This window comes from Podarcis vaucheri, assembly GCF_965113315.1.
Source record: "Podarcis vaucheri genome assembly, chromosome: 9".
NCBI classification, from domain to species: Eukaryota; Metazoa; Chordata; class Lepidosauria; order Squamata; family Lacertidae; genus Podarcis; species Podarcis vaucheri.
Genome location: NC_138767.1, coordinates 76,772,590 through 76,795,427, shown reverse-complemented (window position 1 = coordinate 76,795,427; position 22,838 = coordinate 76,772,590). Strand labels below are relative to the sequence as shown.

General features: G+C 50.4%; 1 protein-coding gene across 1 annotated transcript; it reads right to left on the bottom strand.

Moving 5' to 3' along the window:
• Positions 1 to 1,332: 1,332 nt before the first annotated feature.
• LOC309540997 (cytochrome P450 1A5-like) lies at positions 1,333 to 18,433 on the bottom strand. The gene is made up of 7 exons (XM_082238382.1): positions 18,312 to 18,433; positions 15,033 to 15,903; positions 14,247 to 14,358; positions 13,389 to 13,478; positions 6,266 to 6,389; positions 4,310 to 4,396; positions 1,333 to 2,187 (listed from the first exon to the last, which is right to left on the bottom strand). Exons 2-7 carry the CDS (start codon positions 15,864 to 15,866, stop codon positions 1,881 to 1,883), a joined length of 1,554 nt encoding a protein of 517 aa, XP_082094508.1. The 5' UTR covers positions 15,867 to 15,903; positions 18,312 to 18,433; the 3' UTR covers positions 1,333 to 1,880.
• Between the last annotated feature and the right edge of the window lie 4,405 nt (positions 18,434 to 22,838).

Genomic DNA, 22,838 nt, shown 5'->3' with positions numbered 1-22,838 from the left:
CTAGGCCTTCCTTCCAGCCTTCCTTCCTTCCTCTTAACCCTAAATTTGTAGGTACTGCTGAGACACACCTGTGAGACACTAATCAGTGTGTTGCACCACAGTGATGCTCATGCAGAACCAAAGATGATGTTTCACATCCTCAAGATACCACCTGCCCTCTGGGACTCTGTGGACCATTTGCATGCTCTCCAGACACAATAGTGAGAGTGAGTGGCCTCCTGATTTATCCCTCCCTCCGCCTTCCCCAGCACTGCATCCTGAAGCTTTTGTCTCTTTGGGACAATCTGTGTGCAAAGATTGGTGGGAAAGACTGGTTTGGTGGTCCTCACCCAGAGGTCTTCTCCAAACTTTGCATGCAGGAAGAAGTTTCCTCTCTGGATCTTCCCAGTCTTATTTCCCAGCCCTAGTCAAAAAAAACAAAAAAACTACTCTTTTGTTTTCACTCTCTATTATTTTGCACCAGATTAGTGGCCTCTGATTACTTGGTTGACCTAGCAAAGGGCTGTATCCTCCAGAAGGGCGCAAGCTGAGGAAGGGAGTGGGTTGGTGTTTGTTTTCGTTTAAGAAATGTTTAATTTGCACCGTGATGAGTCATTTGGCTTTGAGCCCAGACAGCTTGCAATGCTTGCAATGGGCCAGACCGTGGCACTGTTGGTTCAGCTTGGGAAATCTCACTCTGCAGGAGGCTGGGAGACAGTTTGGTGGCAATGCTCTATTTCTGGATTTCCTGCATCAAGCAGTGTGTTGGACAAGGCGTGATTTTTGTCTCCTCTTAGTTAAAAAATAAATGCTCCAACATTTTTTTGGCTCAGGGATGGAGAAACTCACACACTCCATATTTAAATATCTATTTTATTGCAACGTACACATTGTTTCTAAAGTACTTCATTCTAAAATATATATTTTGTAATGCTCTTTGTTACGTCTCCCAAGCTGAGACCTAAGCTGAGACCTCAGTCACATAAAGCATAATATTCAGAGGGAAAAATTGAATTTTGATCTATTAGAGCAGCTACTAGAGTTGCAAAACAGGCCATTTTGCATTGGAACTCACAGAAGTCAACTTTTCTCACTCCCAAGTAAGTGCACATTGGATTGCTGCTTATAATGGGTGTGCTGGACAGACAATATATCTGTTTATTCAGTACAATGGGAAGTTATGATCTACGCCAGGGGTAGGGCTGGGTGGACCTGTCCATTTAAGTTTCTCGAGTTTCTTAATTTCCAACCTGAATTTCCATTCTTCCTATTTCGACATTATATTGTGAACTGCCCTGTGATCATCAGGTGAAGGATAGTATAGAAATTTAATAAATAAAATAAGTAAATCAGTTTGAGATTAGATATACATTTAATTCCTTGTGAAAACTCACCAACATTCTTGGGTGAATTTCTCCTGAAATGAACATTCCAGTGCACTTTTCCCCAGCATAATTAATCTTTGCTTGCTTTTTTTTTTTTTAGTAATAGATGCAAGATTCCTCTGCACAGGCATGAACACTAGGGTGGTTCATAAAAAAACTTTTTTTTTTAATGCCTGCTCCAAAGGTCTGATCTTACTACACTAGGGATTATATAGCTACAGTGTATCTGAAATTTCATGCATATCAGTTAATGTATTGACCCTGCTCTGCTGAATTGAAATTTCAGCCTTCACAACATAGGAAAACGGCCAAGTAAACAGCTATATTCATGGAGGAGGGTCAAGATATTGACTGATATGCATAAAATTTCAGATATGGATATATAATCCCTAGTGTAGTGCGATAAGATATTTGGAGCAGGCATTTTCAGAAAAAGGTTTTTTATGGACTGCCCTAATGCACACATAGACAGATGTGTTCCTCCCCACCCCTTACACGGAGTTGTGTCTTTGCCGCTCACTCATGGCTACTCTGTGGGAAGCGCTGTTTTACTTGGAAGTGCTCGCATCGCTTGTACTTCATGGAGAGGCCATAGCGAGGGGTCATGTCCACCTTCACCCCGTTCGGGATACTGAACTGCAGTTGCTGGAGCAAAGTGGCCAAGAAGAGGAAGACCTGCCACCGGGCAAGAGGTTCTCCAATGCACCTCCTCTTCCCCAGGCCAAAGGCCAGGACCTTCTCGCTCTCATCCCGGTTGATGGCCTCCCCGTTGGCAGTCAGGAATCGCTCTGGCTTAAAGGAGGAAGGGGATTCCCAAAGGGTTCTGGAAAAGGAGCATTTTTTGAATGAAAGAAAGAAAGAAAGAAAGAAAGAAAGAAAGAAAGAAAGAGCATGCAAACTCCTTGCCTCAAGCAGAGATGAGAGAAAAATATTGATTCAGTTTGCATAAGGACACTCTGAAACAATACACTAGCTGAAACACAGCCATCCTTTAAACTCACACTTTCCGGAATTTTGTAAAACAGTTCTCTGGCCAAGTAGAAAAATGCTTAAACTGGGGTAAAACGTGCCTAGGAACGCATATATTGGTGATGATGATATAAGCATGCGTTATATCGGGAGGGTTTAGCAAAAATGTGTAGATCAGGCAAGATTTCATACAGATATGTGTGTACAAGGAGAAATTTGTTGAATTATTTTCATGAGGGCATTTTTTAAAAGAAGATTTTCAAAAGAATATAACTGAAAGAAACTAAAATTGGCCAATTCATCAATCCCTAATCTCATGTGCATCTATTTAATATTTCTCGGAACTGGGGTGTGGCGTGGCAGGGCAGGGTGATATGGCCCCGGGCACACACTTTTGAGGGGGTGCCCCCCCCAGGGATCCTCATCCTGCCCTGCCTACCACTGGGGGGTCTCTGGGCCCCAGAGCCCAGCCAGGCCAGGCCGCCAGGTCCCTGGGCCCCTCGCTCAGATGGCAAGCAGCTACAGGTGGAAGGAGGCAGGCAAGGGATGACTCCAGTGTAGCCTGGCGCTCCTCTCTGCAGGCACTGGGGGGCTGTGTCGACTGGCTGGGCTCTGCTGTACGTAGGCAGGCAGGCAGCACAGCTCAGCCCAACTTCTGTCTGGTGGTGAGGGCTGGGCTGGTACAGCAGACTTTGTTCAACTTCCGCGCCCGGGTGCCAGCAAACTCCACTACGCCACTGATCTGATGCGGCCAATGTGGTGCCCTCACCTTACCCTTGACTATTAGCTATGTTGGCTGGGACTAAATGGACACTGAATTCAGCAACACCTTGAGTACAACACAAGCCTTATTTTTTGTTTTAAAAAGCTACTTGTTGTTGTTGTTAATAATAATAAATAACATTCCTTGGGCCAGGGACTAGCTTCACGACTGCCAGAGGGAGCAGCTAACCAGGACTCTCTCTTCTAGACTGGAAACAGGGAGAAGCAGCTGCCCTTGAACTCAACATTTTGAGGAAGGTTGTGATGTCTGTTCAAAAAGGCATAATGGTGAATCCAAAGCTGGTTCGCTGTTCAAGATACATTCTCTTGCACACTGCCTCATCTCCACAGCAGTGTGAGATTTCGGGGGTCCAGGCTTACCCAGGGTCTAAGAACCCTTTGGAAATGAGGCACAGAGGAGACTGTGGCGTCTTTAGGGTATATGGTTTCATTTACACATATATACAACCTGCCCCTGGGTGGTGAGACTGCAGAGCAGTCACATCTCAAGAGGGCCTTGTTCTACCCACGGCTGCAGCCTCAGATTCCAAGAGACCCCAAACATCATGTGTGACCCTCTCTACAGGATAAAACAGCCTTGTGCTTTGCCTCACCCCTCCAGCTTGCAAAATGGACCCTTTTTTCTTTTTCGCTTAGCTCATCTCCCACTTCAACCCTGGATGCTTCCTCTCCCATCTCTGGTATGGTCTCAGCAGAGAGTGTTTTGCCTTGTTGATGGCTTTCCTTGAGGGTTAATAACTGGCCATCATCTTCTTCTGTCTTCCTAATGACCCTCCTTCAGGGAGCTGGTCTGGCTTGTAAACATAAACTAAGCCCAGGGATTTCCATCTTTGGCACAGTTTACTTAAACTTTGATCAATTCTAACTTTTACTGAATCCAAGAATTTTGGGTGACTTGCACTCACAAACTCTGGCACCCAGAACCTATACCAGTATGTCTGTAACATATTCACACTTAAAATCAGGGATGGGGAACCTGCAGCCCTCCAGTTGTTGTTGGACTCCAACTCACATTATCTCTGACCACTGGCTACACACGCTGGGACTTACGGGAGCTGGAGCCCTACAATATCTAGAGAGTACCCAATTCCCCATCCCTGCTTAAGTGAGTGCTAAGGAATATAACTGATTGGTACAGTGTGCATGCACAAGGTGTGGGGAACATGTCTTCCCAAGGGCTGAGATATACTTACTCATCATGGTTGACTTGCCACTGGTTGACAAAGACACAGAGGTCCCTTGGGATGTAGTAGCCATTCAAAACGGTGTCTTTGGTTGTACTGAAATGGGAAATAAATGTATTTATTGGGGAAACCCCACAAAGCACCTGAAGGGATGGAAGAGTGGAAGGAAAATCAAATGGAATTTGGGAGGCTGTAGGAATGAAATGAATGCCATGCAATGGGGAAAGGGATGGAGAGCAATAGGGCAGTTTCAGTTTTGGTCTTCTCCAACCCTGCCCATTCCCACTCTGATCCCATCTGTTTGGTCCCCAGATCTGCCCCCACAGGCTGAAAAAAACCCTGCCCCCTGCTGCAGTGGCCAAGGTCAAGTCATATTAGCCACCCGTAAAGACAAAACAAGAAGGCACTCCAATCATCCTAGGTTGTCATGCATTGTCCTTAAAGATTGACCAGTCTCAGACTAAGGTTACCAGATTTTTTCCAATGAATCTGGGGACACAATAAATAAATGAATGAATGAATGAATGAATGAATGAATGTTCAGGACATTGATGCTGCAGCGATAGTGGTGGCAGAGGGGCCGCCGCTGCCTTGACCTCAACCACCACGTTCCCCCTTCCACTGAGGCTTCTTTCTCCTTTCTCCATGAGCCGGGTAGCCCCTGAGTTGTTGGTTCTTCGGTGGTGGTGGTGGGGAAGCGGTGTGCGGTGGGTCAGGCATGGAAGGCAGGCAGGGGGCAGGGATCTTTCAGGCAGCGCGTTGCCTCCTTTCCCCAATCCCATTCCTGCTTTCGTGCAAGCAGGAGGGGGCGGGGATCCCTCAGCTGGGAAGGGAGGCTTCCCATTGCCTAACTGAGAGATCCCTCCCCCCTCCTGCTTGCACGCAAGCTCTGATAGGCAGTGTGAAGCCTTGCTTCACAGCTGAGAGATCCCTACCCCCTCCTGATGCGTGCAAGGAGGAGTTAGGAGGCTGCTCCAATAGGCAGCATGAAGCCTCCCTTCACAGCTTAGTTGCTGGGGTCAGGGAAGGTGGAGCAGCCTGGAAGCTGCATCTTAGAGCCCCTGCACCACCATCATATGGGGACTTCCAAGCAGCTCCTGAAGCCAGCCAGAGCCAACTGCTCTGGGCTGCTGAGACTGCCGCTGCTGCGCTTCCCAGGGACATCAGATGAAATCCGGGGACATTCCAGGGATGGAATTTGTCCGGGACTTATTCACAAATCCGGGGACTGTCCCTGGGAAATGGGGACATCTGGTAACCCTATCTCAGACGTTTCTCTCCCTGATCATGAAGACCTGGAGTTTTCTTCATTTTTGAAAGGTGAAAACCCTGAAAATGCTGCTAATTCCACACCAGATGGCCCACCCCATGTAGACGCAAGGAAGGCACAGGCTGAGGGTGAGGCCCCTCATGGACATGAGCTGGGGAACTGGGATGGGTTTGTGTGGCGATCACACAGGGTCCCCGGACATTTAATGGTCTATTGATCCCTGTGCCACCACTGTGCTCACTTCCCCACTGCCACCAACCCGTTACTCTCTCGTAAAACACTGAGTCCAGACAGTTGTTAAAAGTGAACCAAAAAAACACAAGTTCATTTTACAAACATTAACAAGTTTATGGTTTCTCAGATTATATTCCTACCAGTATCTTAACTTCAGTTTCTTTACCGGCCTATACCTTCTGACTGATTATCTCAACTGCTTGACTGATTCCTCTTAACAAATTATCTCACCAGACTAGCCCAACCCACAGGCTTATCTTCTCTGTCTCTTCTAACTCCAGACTGTCTTCTCAACAACTCTAACTCACTAAAAACCCCCTGTGCTTAAACCTTATACACAGTTAACTCCTCCCCCTGGGTTCCCATTGGTTAGTCATTTTACAATTAGCTACCCCTTTCCCTATGAACCCAGTATGATGTCACACAGGTTTGCTTGTCTCTTTGGAAGGCTCAGGACTTACCAGTGAGGGATTGTGAAGGGCAGGAAGGAGGAGTGTCTGAACACCTCCAGGATGAAGGCTTCGGTGTAAGGCATCAGGGGACGGTCCGACAGCCGGGGCTTGCGCTCTCGGCCAATGCTCTCATCTACAGGTTAAGCATAAGAACATCAGAAGGCTCCACTGGATCAGGCCAGGGGCCCGTCTAGTCCAGCCTCCTGTTCTCTCAGGGCCCAACCAGATGCCCATTCTGCGAAACCAGCAAGCAGGAGCCCAGCACAGGAGCCTTCCCCCCTCCTCTGGTTTCCAAGAACTGGTATTCAGAAGTGTCAGGGCTGCCACCCAGTCCCAGCTCACATAGGACCAAGTCCGCCAGCGTTCACTTTATAAGAGTCTTTATTAAGTTACAGGTTTCATTTCCGAACTGCAGCGTGCAGCTCTACACCTTCTGCCCTAGGTCGGCGAAGACCCGTCTGAGTCCCCGCCTCTTGCACACCAGCTTAATACCCTAGCCTTGCTCCACCTCCTTCGCCTCTCCCTACTTCTCTGGGTCCTTCTGCCCCCCTGGGCCTCCTCCCTTCTACTCTCCTCTGACGCTGACCCCCCTGATCCTTCTGCCTCCTTGCGGCGGGCTTTAGGACCTGGCTCACTCTCCGGGCTGCTTACTGCTCCAGCTTCCGCTGCATTTGAACTTGGCGCGCGCGCCCAACTCTCTACTTTCCTCTTAACCGTTGCCTCGCTCTCTGAGGAGGGCGTGACCACCCCTGACTCGTGCCCTCCCTCCTGCTGACAGCCTCCGGAACCCGATGCCTGGCTACCTTCCTCCCTGCTGCTCTCAGTCTTGAGCGTGGGTCCCGACTTCCAGCTGCTGCCGCCCTCAGTTATGAGCGTGGGTCCCGACTTCCAGCTGCTACTCTCTGAATCTCCTCTGTTCCCTTCCTCCTGGGGTGTCCCCCCGGATCCCCCCCTTGCTCTGCTCACTGGGGCTCCCTTTTGGGAATCCTCTGACTCACTGCTTAGGCTTGGAGATCTCGGGTCGTCATCATCACTCATTTTCCCTTCGGATTCCTCCCCCTCGCTCTCTGCTTCCTCCCTTCTCTGCGTCTCTGCTCCTGAACCCCTGACATCCATCCCCCCCTCGAAGCCCCCCCTTCCCCCCTCCCCGCTTTCAGGTGTGGGTGCTGGGTGCTCCATCATCACGGGAGGGAATGCCGGATACAGTTCGCTCCCTGTGGTTGGCCGCCAACTGAAGACCTCCGAGTCTTCCTCCTCGCGGTCGCCGACGTTGACCTGTTCCGCTTCCATCTCTGTACCGCCGTGCTCGAACCCAAGGTCCTCCCCGAACACGTCCATGTCAGTCTCTGCGTCGGTCGCTCGACCTGGCATCTCCAGCCACTTCCGGCGCCATTGCTCCTCCGGTCGATCGTCCCACCAATACGAGGTGTCTGACGCCGAACCCGCCGGCGATCCTTCTGGGGAACGGGTGCTCAGTGCGGGTTCCCCTTCCGAGTCGAATCCATGGAACGTGCTGGAAGAAAGTGTGGGCGTGAACAGCCAGTCGTCGAAGAAGCTCGCTGGCATGGGTCTGTGTGGGAAAAGGGCATGAAACTCGTCCTTGAGCAGGGGTTCCTCCAAAGCGTAGTCTGGCACCCAGCTATTGGCGCTGGCCCGGGTGCCCTCTCTGGCTAGGAGGTATTCGACTCCCTCTTCCCCCCATCTGGAGTCTAAAATCTCCGTGACCTCGTTGATGGGGTCTTGCTGCGTCACCCCTCGCGTCTCCGTCCGCTCCCGGAACGGACTCGGTGCCGTCCCTGGCTCCTGGAATCTGTGAGGTGCCTTGTAGGGAGTGAGCACCGACCTGTGGAACACCGGATGCATTCTGGAACCCTCCGGCAGCGCCAGTCGGAAGGCTACCGGGTTGATCTGTGCTTCGACTTGGTACGGACCAATTTGCTTGTGCCCCAACTTCTTCTTGGCTAGTGACCTGGTCGGCACTGCGTGGGCTGCCAACCAGACCCAGTCTCCCACTTGGATCTCTTCGCCAACCCGCCTGTGCTTGTCAGCTTGCACCTTGTAGGCGTGCTTAGCTAGCTCCAGCTGCCGTCTGAGTTGATCGTGTACCGCCTGCAACTCTGACGCGAACGCGTCCGCCGTCTGTGGTTCTCCGTCCCCCACTCTCTCCCGTCCCGGGAAGGTTCTGGGATTCCTCCCATTGTTGGCGAAGAACGGCGTCACCCCTGTGGACACGTGCTTCGTGTTGTTGTAAGCGAACTCGGCGAGCGGCAGGTAATCCACCCAGGTCGCAGGTTGTTGATTGGCATAGCATCTCAGGTACTGCTGCATGATGGCATTGACCCTCTCTGCTTGCCCGTTTGTCTGCGGGTGTCTCGCTGATGCCAGATCGACCTTGACATTTAGAAAACTCATCAGCTTCTGCCAGAAATTCGAGACGAACTGGCGCCCGCGGTCGGACAGGATAGACCGCGGCAGACCATGCACTTTGAACACGTGATCTATGAACAGTTTGGCGGTTTGTTCCGCCGTGGCCACCTTCGCACACGGAATGAAATGTGCCATCTTGGTGAACAAGTCCACCACCACTAGTACAGCTGTCTTGCCTCTCGAGCTGGGTAGATCCGTAACAAAGTCCAGGGCCACTCTCTCCCACGGTTCAAACGGCGTTTGCAGCGGTTCCAGCAGTCCCGCCGGTGGTTTGTGCACCGGTTTGGCCCTCTGGCAGGTGTCGCACCTCGCAACGTAGTCCGCGACTTCCCCTCTCAGTCTGGGCCACCAAAAGTCCCTTGCGACTAATTCCACCGTTTTTTCCGTGCCAAAGTGCCCGGCCGTGGGTGCGTCGTGCAGCTGCTGCAGTACCCTGGCGCGAAGTTCGTCTCCCGGCACGTAGATGGCCCCTTTACGTAAGAGCAAGCCGTCTCGTATCTGGAACTCGTCGCCCTTCGCCGTGCCCTTGTGCACCTCTGCCATCTTCGCCTGCGCGAAGGAGTCGTCCTGCAACGCCCGCCGCACCGCATCCAGGTCTACTGCGGCTGAAGCGCACGCCCACGCTGTTGGCGCGAAGATGTGCATGGCTGCCGCTGGCGTCGCCTCTTCGAGGTATTGCGGTTTGCGGGACAGGGCATCCGCCATGACGTTGGTGTCGCCTGGGACGTACTCTATTCGGAAATTGAAGTCAGCAAAGAACTCCGCCCAACGTATCTGCCTCTGGTTCAGGAACTGAGCCGTGCGCCAGTGCTCCAGATTCTTGTGATCCGTGCAGACCTGCACCGTGTGCTTGGCGCCGATCAGGAAGTGCCTCCACGCCTTGAAAGCTGCATGAATGGCCAGCAACTCCCTGTCCCAGATGGTGTAGTTCTGCTCCGACTTGCTGAGCTTTCTGGAGTAGAACGCTCCCGGCCTCCAGACCCCCTGTGGGTCCCTTTGCAGCAGGACAGCTCCCACTGCTCTATCGGACGCGTCTGTCTCTACCCGCATCGGTCTGCTGGGGTCGATATGCAGCAGTTGCTCTTCCGACGCGAAGAGACGCTTGAGTGCCTGAAAAGACTGCTCCGCCTGCTCCGTCCAGATGAATTTCTTTTTCTTGGAGCTTAGCGTGTCTGTAATGGCCGCCGTCTGCATCGCGAACCCCTTGATAAACTTGCGATAGAAGTTGGCGAAGCCGACAAACCGCTGGACCTCCTTCCGGTTGCGCGGGCTCTTCCAATCCAACACCGCACGAACCTTGGCGCTGTCCATGGCTAGCCCCTTGTCCGACAACTTGTAACCCAAGAAATCCACCTCCGTCGTGTCGAACTGGCACTTCTCCAGTTTGGCGTACAGTCTATGCTGCTGCAGCCTCTTCAGCACCTCCCGAACATCTTGGTCATGGGCTTGCTGCGATTCGGAGAATATCAGGATGTCATCCAGAAAGCAGACGCACTTCTTGTAAAGGAGTCCCGCCAACACATGATGCATGAAAGCTTGGAAACAGTGAGAACCGTTTTGCAATCCAAACGGCATCACTCTGTATTCGTAGGTGCCCAGAGGCGTGAACATGGCTGTCTTCCACTCATCGCCCTCCCTCATGCGGATGAGATTGTACGCACCTCGCAGGTCCAACTTGGTGAACACGCGTCCCTTGCGCACCGTCGCTAGTAGGTCGTCAATCCTGGGCATGGGGAAATCAGAAGGCTTGGTCATCTTGTTTAAGAGGCGAAAATCCACCACCAGTCTTTTTTGGGGCGTGTCTTTCTTCTTCACGAAGAAAACAGGACTGCCCCCTACTGCCCTGGACTCCCGGATGAAACCGCGCTGCAAATTGTGATCTATGAACTGTTTGAGTTCCTGTAATTCGTCCTCAGACATGGAATACAGCTTCCCTTTCGGCAGCGTCGCCCCTGGTAGGAGGTCAATCTTGCAGTCATATTGCCTGTGCGGTGGTAGCTTGTCAGCCTCTTTCTCGCAGAAGACCTCCAGAAAGTCTGCGTATTTGTGGGGGACTGCTTGCAACGTTCCCAACTGCAGTTGTGATTCCTCCTCCTCTCCCTCCTGTCTGGGCAGGATGCAGTGTTCTGCGCAATAAGAGGAGCCGAAGATCAGCTGTCTCTGGTACCAAGCCAGTGTCGGACTGTGCCTGTCCAGCCAACTCATGCCCAACACAATGGGCGTGTCCGACAGTTGGGTGACATTAAAACTGATGACTTCCCTGTGGTTGCCAAGGCGCATCACCATCGGTGGCGTCTGCTTCACCACCTGCCCCCCTAGCAACTCCCTGCCATCCACTGTGACGACTTGCAGGGGCAGAGTGGCAGGCAGTAGCTGTATAGCGTGCTGCTCCACAAAATCCTGCGCTATAAAGTCTGCGTTGCTTCCAGAATCCACGGAAAGCGGCACTTCGATAGTGACGCCATCGGGTAGCTGGAGAGATGCTGTGAGCTGCACTACTGGTTTGGGTGGGAGGGGGTCCGTGGGTTGCAAGATCGCTGGGGACTGCTTCACTGATGCGTCTGGCTGGGCCCCAGTGCCTCTGTCTCCAGCCAGACATCGTCGTTTCCCTGCTGTGGTTCTCCTTGCTGCGTTGCTGCAGTCACCATTGCTGAGGCTGCAGTGTGCTTGTGGAGCCTCCGGGGACACTCTTTCGCCAAATGGCCTGGATCCTCGCAGATGTAACACTTCCTGTTCCCTCTAGGAGGCTTCGCTTTCACTGCTGTCGGTGCTTGGGCTCTGGCTGCTGACTGAGCCCTTGCACCTCCAACCTCCATCGGTTCCCCTCCCCCTCCTGGCGGAGGTGTGGATTGCGCACGCGCTGCTTCTCTTGGAACGAAAGAGAAACTTCTCGCTGCTTCGCGCCCTCCACGTCCTTCATCTCTGCACCATGGACGTTCTTCCAGCCTCACCCCCACAGTCAGCGCCCTTTGGACCACCTCCTGCGTGCTTCGGGGCCTCTCCCCCCTTGCAATTTCATCCTTGACCGCAGAGCTTAGACCCTCCCAGAACAGGTCTCTGACAGGGGGCGAATCCCGGTCCCACTCTAAGGCACTGACCAGCGCAAAAAAGCGGGCGTGGTACTGCCGGACGCTTGCCCTCCCTTGTTTTAGTCCATGAATCTCCCGTCGGGCAAGATCCACATCAATAGTAGACAAAAAACACGCATCCATCGCTTTGATAAAGGCATCTGCATTCTGAAGCGCCGGATCTTTATCCCTCCACAAATTGCGTAGCCACGCTTTAGCATCCCCATGCAAATGGGATAGTATGAACCCCACTTTCTCTTCCTCATCTCTAAAGTCTTTTGCCAGCAGTTGCAGTGCGCACATTACGTCTGCTCGAAAATTGGGGTACTGTTGTAAATTCCCATCGAAGTGAGCCACAAGCCCTCCTGCTCTCCGTGCCAACCCAACCCCCTCCGGTCTGGGTCCTGGCTGCCCTTGTTTAACCCATGCTTCAAACCTGGCGTGGAGATCTCTGTAGGCGGCTGCCGCATCCTCCTCCCTCTTCTTGGATGCCAGTACCTCCGCGTTCAATTGGGTAACTGCCTGTTGCAGCGCTGCAACTTTCTCTGCTTCCGTCATCTCTGCTAACCGTCGTGAGCTTGCTCCCAAACACCGATCCCCTCCTCCAGCTGCCTCTCTCTCCGCTGCGAGATATCAGGTGTCCGAAGCTTTTAAGAGACGGGTCTTACTGTCAGGGCTGCCACCCAGTCCCAGCTCACATAGGACCAAGTCCGCCAGCGTTCACTTTATAAGAGTCTTTATTAAGTTACAGGTTTCATTTCCGAACTGCAGCGTGCAGCTCTACACCTTCTGCCCTAGGTCGGCGAAGACCCGTCTGAGTCCCCGCCTCTTGCACACCAGCTTAATACCCTAGCCTTGCTCCACCTCCTTCGCCTCTCCCTACTTCTCTGGGTCCTTCTGCCCCCCTGGGCCTCCTCCCTTCTACTCTCCTCTGACGCTGACCCCCCTGATCCTTCTGCCTCCTTGCGGCGGGCTTTAGGACCTGGCTCACTCTCCGGGCTGCTTACTGCTCCAGCTTCCGCTGCATTTGAACTTGGCGCGCGCGCCCAACTCTCTACTTTCCTCTTAACCGTTGCCTCGCTCTCTGAGGAGGGCGTGACCACCCCTGACTCGTGCCCTCCCTCCTGCTGACAGCCTCCGGAACCCGATGCCTGGCTACCTTCCTCCCTGCTGCTCTCAGTCTTGAGCGTGGGTCCCGACTTCCAGCTGCTGCCGCCCTCAGTTATGAGCGTGGGTCCCGACTTCCAGCTGCTACTCTCTGAATCTCCTCTGTTCCCTTCCTCCTGGGGTGTCCCCCCGGATCCCCCCCTTGCTCTGCTCACTGGGGCTCCCTTTTGGGAATCCTCTGACTCACTGCTTAGGCTTGGAGATCTCGGGTCGTCATCATCACTCATTTTCCCTTCGGATTCCTCCCCCTCGCTCTCTGCTTCCTCCCTTCTCTGCGTCTCTGCTCCTGAACCCCTGACAAGAAGTATTGCTGGCTCTGTCTGTGGAGGCAGCCATTGCAGCTAGCAGCCACCGAGAGTCCTTTCCTCCATGAATTTGTCTTTTAAAGCCATCCAGGTTAAAGAGGAGAGAAAGAAACTGGGATCCAGTCTGCCAAAGAGACGTGTGAATTATTATAAACAGAGTTTTACCTATCTCTTCCTGAATCTTTTTTTGGATTTCTGGATAGACAACAAGATACATGAGGCACCAGGACAAGGCTGTGGTCACTGTGTCAAACCCTGGGGGGGAAACAGAGCGGTGTTTTTTAAAAACAAAACAAAACAAAACACAAAAGCCTTTTTTTTTTTAAAAAGTGAACCTCCTTTTTTAAAGGTGAATATAATTTTAGTCTGCATCAATTAAATAGTATCCAAGTCTCAATAGTTCCCATCTGAGTGAGTGTGTATATAATTAGACATGTTGTTGAGAATGGGGACACATATCTGTACGTCTCCCAGATGTTCATAATACCAGAGCTCAGGTTCATCCAAAGCAGCGGACTGTGGTGAGATTCAAGACAGACCAAAGAGAATTGGGGAGCTACCTTACAATTACAGTGGTACCTCAGGTTAAGAACTTAATTCCTTCTGGAGGTCCGTTCTTAACCTGAAACTGTTCTTAACCTGAGGTACCACTTTAGCTAATAGGGCCTCCCGCTGCTGGCACGCGATTTCTGTTCTCATCCTGAAGCAAAGTTCTTAACCCGAGGTAATACTTCTGGATTAGCGGAGTCTGTAACCTGAAGCGTCTGTAACCCGAGGTACCACTGTACTTGGTACTGGGAAACCAATTCATCACAGCTCAAGAATCCCTGACAGATGGTCATGCAACCTTCAAAGGAAACCTGTTCAATGGGTCTTATCATCAGAAAGATCTTCTGAATGTTTAGTTGGAACTTCCTTTCATGTCATTAGAATCCATTGGTTCTGCAATGCAAAGCACAAGAAACGAGCTTGCTCCATCTTCCATGGGGAAGCCCTTCAGATATTTTCTCGAAACCTCCTTACCTGCCCCAAATAGGTCATTGACGAGGTTCACTACTTTTTCAGATGAGAGTTGAAGCTTTGCGTTTTCTTGGCTGTGGTCGATGAGGGAGTCTGTGATGTCCCGGATGCTGTCCTGGGAAGGAATAGAGACTCAGTTCACAATTATGGTGGTTAGAAGCCAGTTCTTGACTTCCCAGCTTTTTTTTCTGGTGCTGCTCTTGTGATTTGACATCAAGGACAGACTGTATTTGTTAAAGCATGCATTTTCATTGGATTTTAATGGGTACACACTCTTAAAGTGAAACTTCATCGAGGTTTTTCTAGTGTTGACTCTGGTTTTGTTTTGTTTTTTAACAACAACCAACCATGTGGTGGCCATCACATACAAGATGAAATGCAATCAGAAGGTGGAAGAGAAGTAACATGGAGGGCATAACGTTTCATGGCCTATCTGGGAAGTCCTTATTTCAGGCATAGGCAAACTCGGCCCTCCAGATGTTTTGGGACTACAACTCCCACCATCCCTAGCTAGCAGGACCAGTCTGTCAGGGATGATGGGAGTTGTAGTCCCAAAACATCTGGAGGGCTGAGTTTGCCTATGCCTGCCTTAGTCCATTATATAGGGAAGAGTCATAGCTCAGTGGTAGAAGATCTCCGGTTCAGTCCCCACTGGCATTGCAGGGAAGGGCTGGAAATATTTCCTGCCTGGAACCATGGATAACCACTGCTGCCAGTCAGAATGGGCAATGGTGAGCCTGAAGGACTTATAGCCCAACCTGGCATGAAGCAGTTCCCTGCATCCCTTACCTTGCTGAAGCTCTCATAGTGCTCTTGGACGATCTTCTGCAGGAAGGTAGTGAAGCGTTGGTTGATGGCCTTAAACTTCTGTATGTTGTTGCTCGGGAGGTACTGGAGGGCAGGGATGTAGTCAGCCGGGTTGCCGGAGGATGCAAACTCCACAAAGTCCTCGCTCACATTCACTATGCTGAGCAGCTCCTCATCTTCATGTCTGTAGCGCTTGCCAAAGCAAATGGCACTGATGACGTTGGCCACAGAGACCACCAGGTACCGGTAAGGGTCGAGGCTCTTCTTCTCCAGCATCACCTGCTGCAGTTTCATCACCAGGTAGGTGGCCTCTTTGGAGACGTGCTCTTCCAATAGGCAGGTGGAGGAGGAGTCAGGGCTGGGGGAAGCAGCGAAGCTTTTGAGGGCACTCTGGGCCAGTTTCCGGCGCATCTGCCACACCTCCCCAGAGTCTGTGCTGAAAACCAGGCTGTTGCCTCCTGACACGAAGCGGGAGCTGAACAGGTCAGGACGGCCCATGAAGTCTCCTCCTTGCCTCACCAAGGCCTGCTTGATGGTCTCGAGGCCACTTAGCACTACCACTGGCCTCATGCCAATATGGATCTTCATCACATCTCCGTACTTCTGGCTCATTTGCGTCAGGCTCAAGTGGGGGTTCTGCCCCAGATCCAACATGTTGCCAATGAATGGGTAGCCCCATGGCCCTGGAAGACTCTTTAGGCCCTGTGGCACCTGTGTCCGGAGGGATTTGATAGCGATGAAGATCAGGCAGAAAACAGCAATGGCGATGAGGGCTTCTGCAGCCGAGATGGTGCCCAGGATTCCCATCAGTGACATGGCAAATGGGGGCAGGGTGGACAGGTAAGAAACCCTCCTGAAATGAGCCAAAGGACAGCCCAGGAGGCAGGGTTATCGGGTGAAAGTCTGTGTTTGGCTTTGCTGAACTCAGAGAGTTGCAAGCAAAGAACCAAATACTTGCGGATTAAGTTACATCATGCAAGAGAGTGTGTTCAGAAAGGACTCATTCAGATGTCCTACGTGCCAGGAAACGAAATTCCTGCAGATCTGTTGTCTAAGGTTGTTAACAGAGAACAACTTAAGGTTTAGGTACAGCAGTTGCAATTGGGTTGAACCACAGGTGAAACAGGTTACACGGAAAGGGGGAGGATGTTAGAACATTCCGTTCCACCTTAAAAGGAACAGGCATGATTGTTGTGTGTCACATGCATGTTTACCTTCCAGCACAGCTTGCTGGGAACTTCCGTTGTGTATAGCTTTTGCTTATGCTTCTTGCTCGGACACGAAAGGGGGAAGACATGTTTTTTCCTTTGTCCTGATGTATGCTGAATAAACTGCTTGTAAATACGCTTTACATATGCCTCTATCTGCCTTTCTGTTGCGAAGTTTGTTTACTCTGCTGGCTTGTGTGCTCAGCTTCTGAAAGGCTTCTGAAGCTCTGAGTCACAGTTTTGATGCAGAACCAAGGACTGGAGTTTGGCCGGCAACTGGCCGGTGGGCTGGAGCCAGCTGGGGGCCTGGCCATTGACCAGTCTGACTGAGGCTGATAGGACATGGAGTCCAAACACTCTTGGGGGGCCACAGCTTCCCCAGCTCTAGTCTATAGGGACATCGCTCTATGAGTAATACCAGTTTTCATGCCTGTTAAATCAAACTACCACTCCCTTGGAAGGTGATGAACTCTCCCTCCTTGGAGGTTTTTAAGCAGAGATCGGGTGGTCATCTGTCAGTGATGCTTTAGTTGAGATCCCTGCATTGCAGGGGCTGGACTAGATGACCACTGGGGTCCCTTCCAGCTCTACAGTTCTATTATTCTAAAACAGCTAGATACCATGTATATGGAGGCAATGCATGACCTTCCTTAGTTGGGGCTGATTCATACGACTATTAAAAATGCATTTGCTATTATTTTTAATTTAACTGCTGCTCCTTTCACAATGCCCTCCATCTGCTTCCTACTTGCCTTGCCGTTTTCAGTGTCTTTCTGCTTCTCTCTGTTCTCAGAGCTGATTGCCAATGACCTTTCATTACTGGTTGTCAATGAACTTGCAATAGTCAATAAAAACACATTCTCCATCTGCTATATATTTTGGAAAGTTTGAGGAAGTTGTTTGTTTGTTCTGCATCTGGACACTTCTTAAAGTATCATAATTGAATTTTGCATATTGGCTATTGAGATCAAGGAGCAGGTTTTTGCCTCTGTTTGGAGACAAGTAGATGCCAATTTGAATCAAGATCGTGGGCTGAACCTTTCACAACAGAGCTGGGGTTTTTTATCTTGGGTTTGTTTGTTTTTTTGGTGTCTCAGAATTGCTGAGCAATGCCAGGTATGAGGCTGCTAGCCTATAATAAATATTCTACATCATAGGAATAGAAATCTATTCTTTGACATTTTCGTGGAGAAGCAGCAGAGACTGTACCGCAGTCGCTAACATTAACCAGTTGTAGAAACTTTTCAAATGCCTGTCATAATCTTCCAATCTTCCAAACTGCTTCCTTCTTTCCCCTTGTGGAGAGCGGGGAGACCTTCCCAGATCGCCCCCACCAGCAAAAGTGTGCTATAACTTATGGACAATCTTCTTAAACTTATTTTTTGGGGGGTAGGCAGGGGAGTTCTTCAGATTTATTTATTTTCTTACATGTATATCTCTACCTTCGGGTAGCCCTGAAGTTTTTAATGTTTGATGTTTTACTTTGTTTTTATATACACTGTAAGCTGCGCAGAGCAGCTGGGGAAACCCAGCCAGATGGGCGGGATATAAATAATAATGATGATGATGATGATGATGATGATGATGATAATGATAACAATAATTCCGCCATACGACGCAACTCTGCGGTAAACTTCCATGCCCTGGCCAGATCCAGTCTCAGCCCACCAATGGCCCCAGGCGCCTTCAGATAACAGGTAACATTTGGGACAGATAACAGAGTCCACCCAGGCCCCATCTCTGCTTCTGCAGGTTTCCCCATATCCCATCCCTGCTACTTATGGTCAAAATCCCCTTCCCTGCCTGGGAAGGGTACACTTTCCCAGCTGGGACCATCTCTATCCTATATCTCCTATACAACAACTAGCACACAGCAGACTTATAGTAAACAGGTAAAATGATACATTGCTATGCTACCTTATAATAGGATGATGCAGAAAAAGGCCTGCAGTGGAAATCTAGGCATGTTGACTTGGAGGTAAATCCCAGCATGTTTTCTGGGGCTTGCCAGCAGGCAATCATGCAAACATTTACACCTTAGCACAATACAGACCTGTGTAGCTCAGATGAGCGAAGGAACTGGAGTCTTGAGTAGTACTGTAGCTAATCCAGTCAGGATTTTCTGTCTAGATCTCTCTCTTCCCCCAGTGGACATGCTGTGCTGAGCAGTTCCAGAGGTCATTTTATGCACTGCCCTCAGATTGGCCAATCCACGCCCTCTTCCGCTGGCCAAATCCGCATCTTCCCAGCCAAGGCTGGACTAACAAACAGCTAGTATTGGAGGAAGCCCAATAAAAACACCCCACTCCATTACACTCCAGATTGTGGTGGAAGCAAAGAACATGTCCCACATCAGCCAGCCACAGCCTTGTTGATTACCACAAGCACATTCCAAGTGTTCTTGAGCTGTTGCGGCTTTTGCCTTGTCTTGAGTTGTAATGCTGCATTGAATAAAATTGGATTTCATTTTTTTATCAAAGCAAGCTCTTGGTCATTGCAAGAGAAATTCACCAAACTAAAGACTTCTGCTTGTTGAAACGTATAGCTTGCACCGACTCAGCTCAGCAAATTGGAACAAAACAATGAGTGGTATTAAACCAGGTTTTACTCAGAGTAAACCCATCGAAATTTATGGGCCGAAATTAGTCATGTTTATTGATTTCTGTGGGTCTACACTTAGCTGAATATCACCCAAATGCAACTGATTGACCTTTCTCCAGTCTTCCTGCCTCAGCCCCAAAGTCCAACTACAAAGGGCAGAGGTTTCCCAGGAGTAAAGCTGTCCAGTTTGAAGATGAAGAATCATATGAAGGAAGGTTAGGGGCCTTGAAGTTGCCCACTGTCCCCAGTTAGCACTTCGACAGCAGACTGAGCAGAAATGCAGGGGACTTGGCCAAGGCCCACCCCACCAGGAGAAAGAAGAGGTCTTGCGTTTCTGTTTGAATGGGGGTGATTATTTCTATGCATTTAATTTAGCATATGCACATCTTATGCAAGGCGAGAAGAGACAGGTGAGCAATCCAAACACCAGAAGGTCTGTTGCCTGGAAGATGGAGCAAGCTTGTTTTCTACTGCTCTGGTGGGGCGGACCCAAACCAGCTGATTCAAAAGGCAAGAAATGTGATTCCAGCTAAAGGCTTGGAAGAACATTTGAGGGTAAGAGTGATGGCTCTGACCTATAAAACCTTAAATGGCTCAGGAGCACAATGCCTCAAGGACCGCCTTTCTCTTTATGAACCTACCTGGACCCTGAAATCATCTTCTGAGTCCCTTCTTCATGTGCCTCCTCCACGAGAGGTCCAGAGGGTGGCAACAGAAGAAAAGGCCTTTTCTGCAGTGGCTCCCGGTTTGTGGAATGCTCTCTCCAGGGAGGCTGATCTGGAATCTTTGTTACACCAGGTGAAAATGTTCCTCTTTAACCAGGCCTTTGGCTGCTCGACATCTGATGCCCTTTTAAAATGTCTTATGGAAGGGGGGGATAATTGGGTTGTTTTTGTTTTTACAGTGGTACTTCGGGTTAAGAACTTAATTCGTTCCAGAGGTCCGTTCCTAACCTGAAACGGTTCTTAACCTGAGGCGCACTTTCGCTAATGGGGCCTCCTGCTGCCGCTGCACCACTGGCGCGTGATTTCCATTCTTATCCTGGAACAACCACTTCCTGATTAGCGGAGTTTGTAACCCAAAGCGTCTGTAACCTAAAACGTCTGTAACCCGAGGTACCACTATATTATGTATTTCTGTTTTTTATGTTGTGATTTTATGTTGTGAACTGCCCTGAGATCTACAGGTATATGGCAGTATAATAATAATAATAATAATAATAATAATAATAATAATAATAGCTATTTGACAGTGGAATGAACTCCCTTGCATGGCGATGGACTCTTCTTCATTGGAAGTTTTTAAACAGAAGTTGGACATGCATCTGTCAGAGATTCTTGAGCTGTGTTATTCTTGCATTGCAGGGGATTAGACTAGGTGATCCTTTGGGATCCCTTCCAAATGTACATTTCTATGATATTTCTGTCCTTAATTTCCTTTTGAGGGTGGAAGACAATGTGTTGGTGGCCGACTGATCTTTGAAAGGTGCTGAGGACTGGACTTTGATGACTCTGCATTGGAAAGGGGTCCACAGCTGGTCCCTAAGATGTGTTGGGCAAGAGAGTGGTGCTGAGCACCTTGGACAGAAGTTCTCTTCCTCCAAAAGAACAAGAATACTGATATTGCCTGTGTGCACATAGGATTTGTTAGTCACCTTTAACCAGTAGGTCCCAGGACAGGTTGCCATAAATTAATGACACAAGTTAGAATTAAATAAAACTAACAATATCTACAACACCAAATAAATAGCTTAAAACAGAGAGTAAAGGTGGGTTGAAACACATGTTCTGAGTGGCTTGTTCCCATTAGCAGAAGTTGCTAATTTTGCATAATTTGTTGTTGTTGTTGTTTAGTCGTTTAGTCGTGTCCGACTCTTCGTGACCCCCTGGACCAGAGCACGCCAGGCACTCCTGTCTTCCACTGCCTCCCGCAGTTTGGTCAAACTCATGTTAGCAGCTTCAATAACACTGTCCAACCATCTTGTCCTCTGTCGTCCCCTTCTCCTTGTGCCCTCCATCTTTCCCAACATCAGGGTCTTTTCCAGGGAGTCTTCTCTTCTCATGAGGTGGCCAAAGTCTTGGAGCCTCAGCTTCAGGATCTGTCCTTCCAGTGAGCACTCAGGGCTGATTTCCTTCAGAATGGAGAGGTCTCCAAGAGCGAATAATAGAATTATAGAATAATAAAATTGTAGAATTGGAAGTCATCTAGTCCAACCCCCTGCAATGCAGGAATTTTGGTACTCTAGAAAGATAGAAACTGTTCTTATAGTGAGCCAGACCATGGGTCCATCTAGTTTGTATTGCCAACTCTGGCCGGCAGCAGACAAGACAGGAGTCTTTCCCAGACCTAACTGGAGGTGCCAGGGCTGATGCTGGAACACTCTCTATGCAAAGCAGATGCTCTATTGCTGAGCTGCAGTCCCACTCATGTCTCTGGACCTAGCTGACTATGTCGCTCTGTGTGACACCAAACATGTGATGCGTTGGATCACCTGGCAGGGCACCCACAGTGGAAATTTTGTGGGTGAGGCACCCAGCCCCAGCTCCCCGAGATGCTGGCTATGTTAAGGTTATCAGATTTCCTCCCCCCCCCCCCAATGAATCCGGGGACACTTTTCAACTTCAATGGATTTTGTATGGGGACTGGTTTGTAAATCCGGGGACTGTCCCCAGGAAAAGGGGACGTCTGGTAACCTTATGTGGTTGGGTAACCATGCAGGTGGCGCTGTGGGTTAAACCACAGAGCCTAGAACTAGCTGATCAGAAGGTTGGCGGCTCGAATCCCCGCGACGGGGTGAGCTCATGTTGCTCGGTCCCTGCTCCTGCCCACCTAGCAGTTCAAAAGCACATCAAAGTGCAAGTAGATAAATAGGTACTGCTCTGGTGGGAAGGAAAACAGCGTTTCCGTGCGCTGCTCTGGTTCGCCAGAAGCGGCTTAGTCATGCCGGCCACATGACCCGGAAGCTGTATGCCGGCTCCCTTGGCCAATAAAGTGAGATGAGCGCCCCAACCCCAGAGTCGGCCATGACTGGACCTAATGGTCAGGGGTCCCTTTACCTTTTAAGCATGAAGGCCTGACCTGAGGCAAGGAGGAAGAAAGGGAAAGGAAGGCCAGTGTTGTTTCAAGCAGGTGATCAAACTCCAAAGTCCCTGGTCAGGAGCAGCGCTGCAGCTTGCGACAGGTCAGGCCAAACTCTGGTTAAAGATTGTCCAGCTTTGCGTGAGAAGCCTTTTGGCTGAGCTTCCCATTGTGCCCTGGAGTCCAGCAGGCAAGAGGAATGTGGTGAAAGAAGGGGTCAAGGCAGAGGAGGCTGGGCTGGAAAGAGGGAGCAGCCTTTGGGGGGAATCATAGAATCACGGAACTGTAGAACTGGAAGGGATCCCAAGGGATCAACTAGCCCAAACCTCTGCAATGCAGGAATCACAAGTGAAAGAACCCCTGACAGACAGTGGCATCACATGGGGAGGGCCAGAGGGGTAGTGGCGCAGGGAGCATTTGCTGGGGGGGGGCATTTTACTTCTTGATGCCCTGCCAGCCCCAGCCCCTGCACCCCTGCCCACCCGTGGTCCTTGGCGGGCACAGCAGCCACACACCTGAGGAGTGCACTCATGCTGTTTTGACAGCCTGTGTGAGAAGGATGAAACAGACATGGACCCTTCCTTTTCAGAGCGCATGCCTGTTGCATTTTTCCATCTCCGCCAAGCTAAGCAGTTGGCTCCTTACCTCTCTCGCCCTGACCTAGCCACTGTGATCCACACGACGGTCACCTCCAGGCTTGATTATTGTAACTCGCTCTATGTGGGGCTGCCCTTGAGACTGAACCAGAAAACCCAGCGGGTGCAGAATGCCGCGCGAGACTCCTTACGGGGTCCTCGCTGTGGGATCACATTCACCCGGTGCTATACCAGCTGCACTGAAGAAGAAGAAGAGTTTGGATTTGATATCTCGCTTTATCACTACCCAAAGGAGTCTCAAAGCG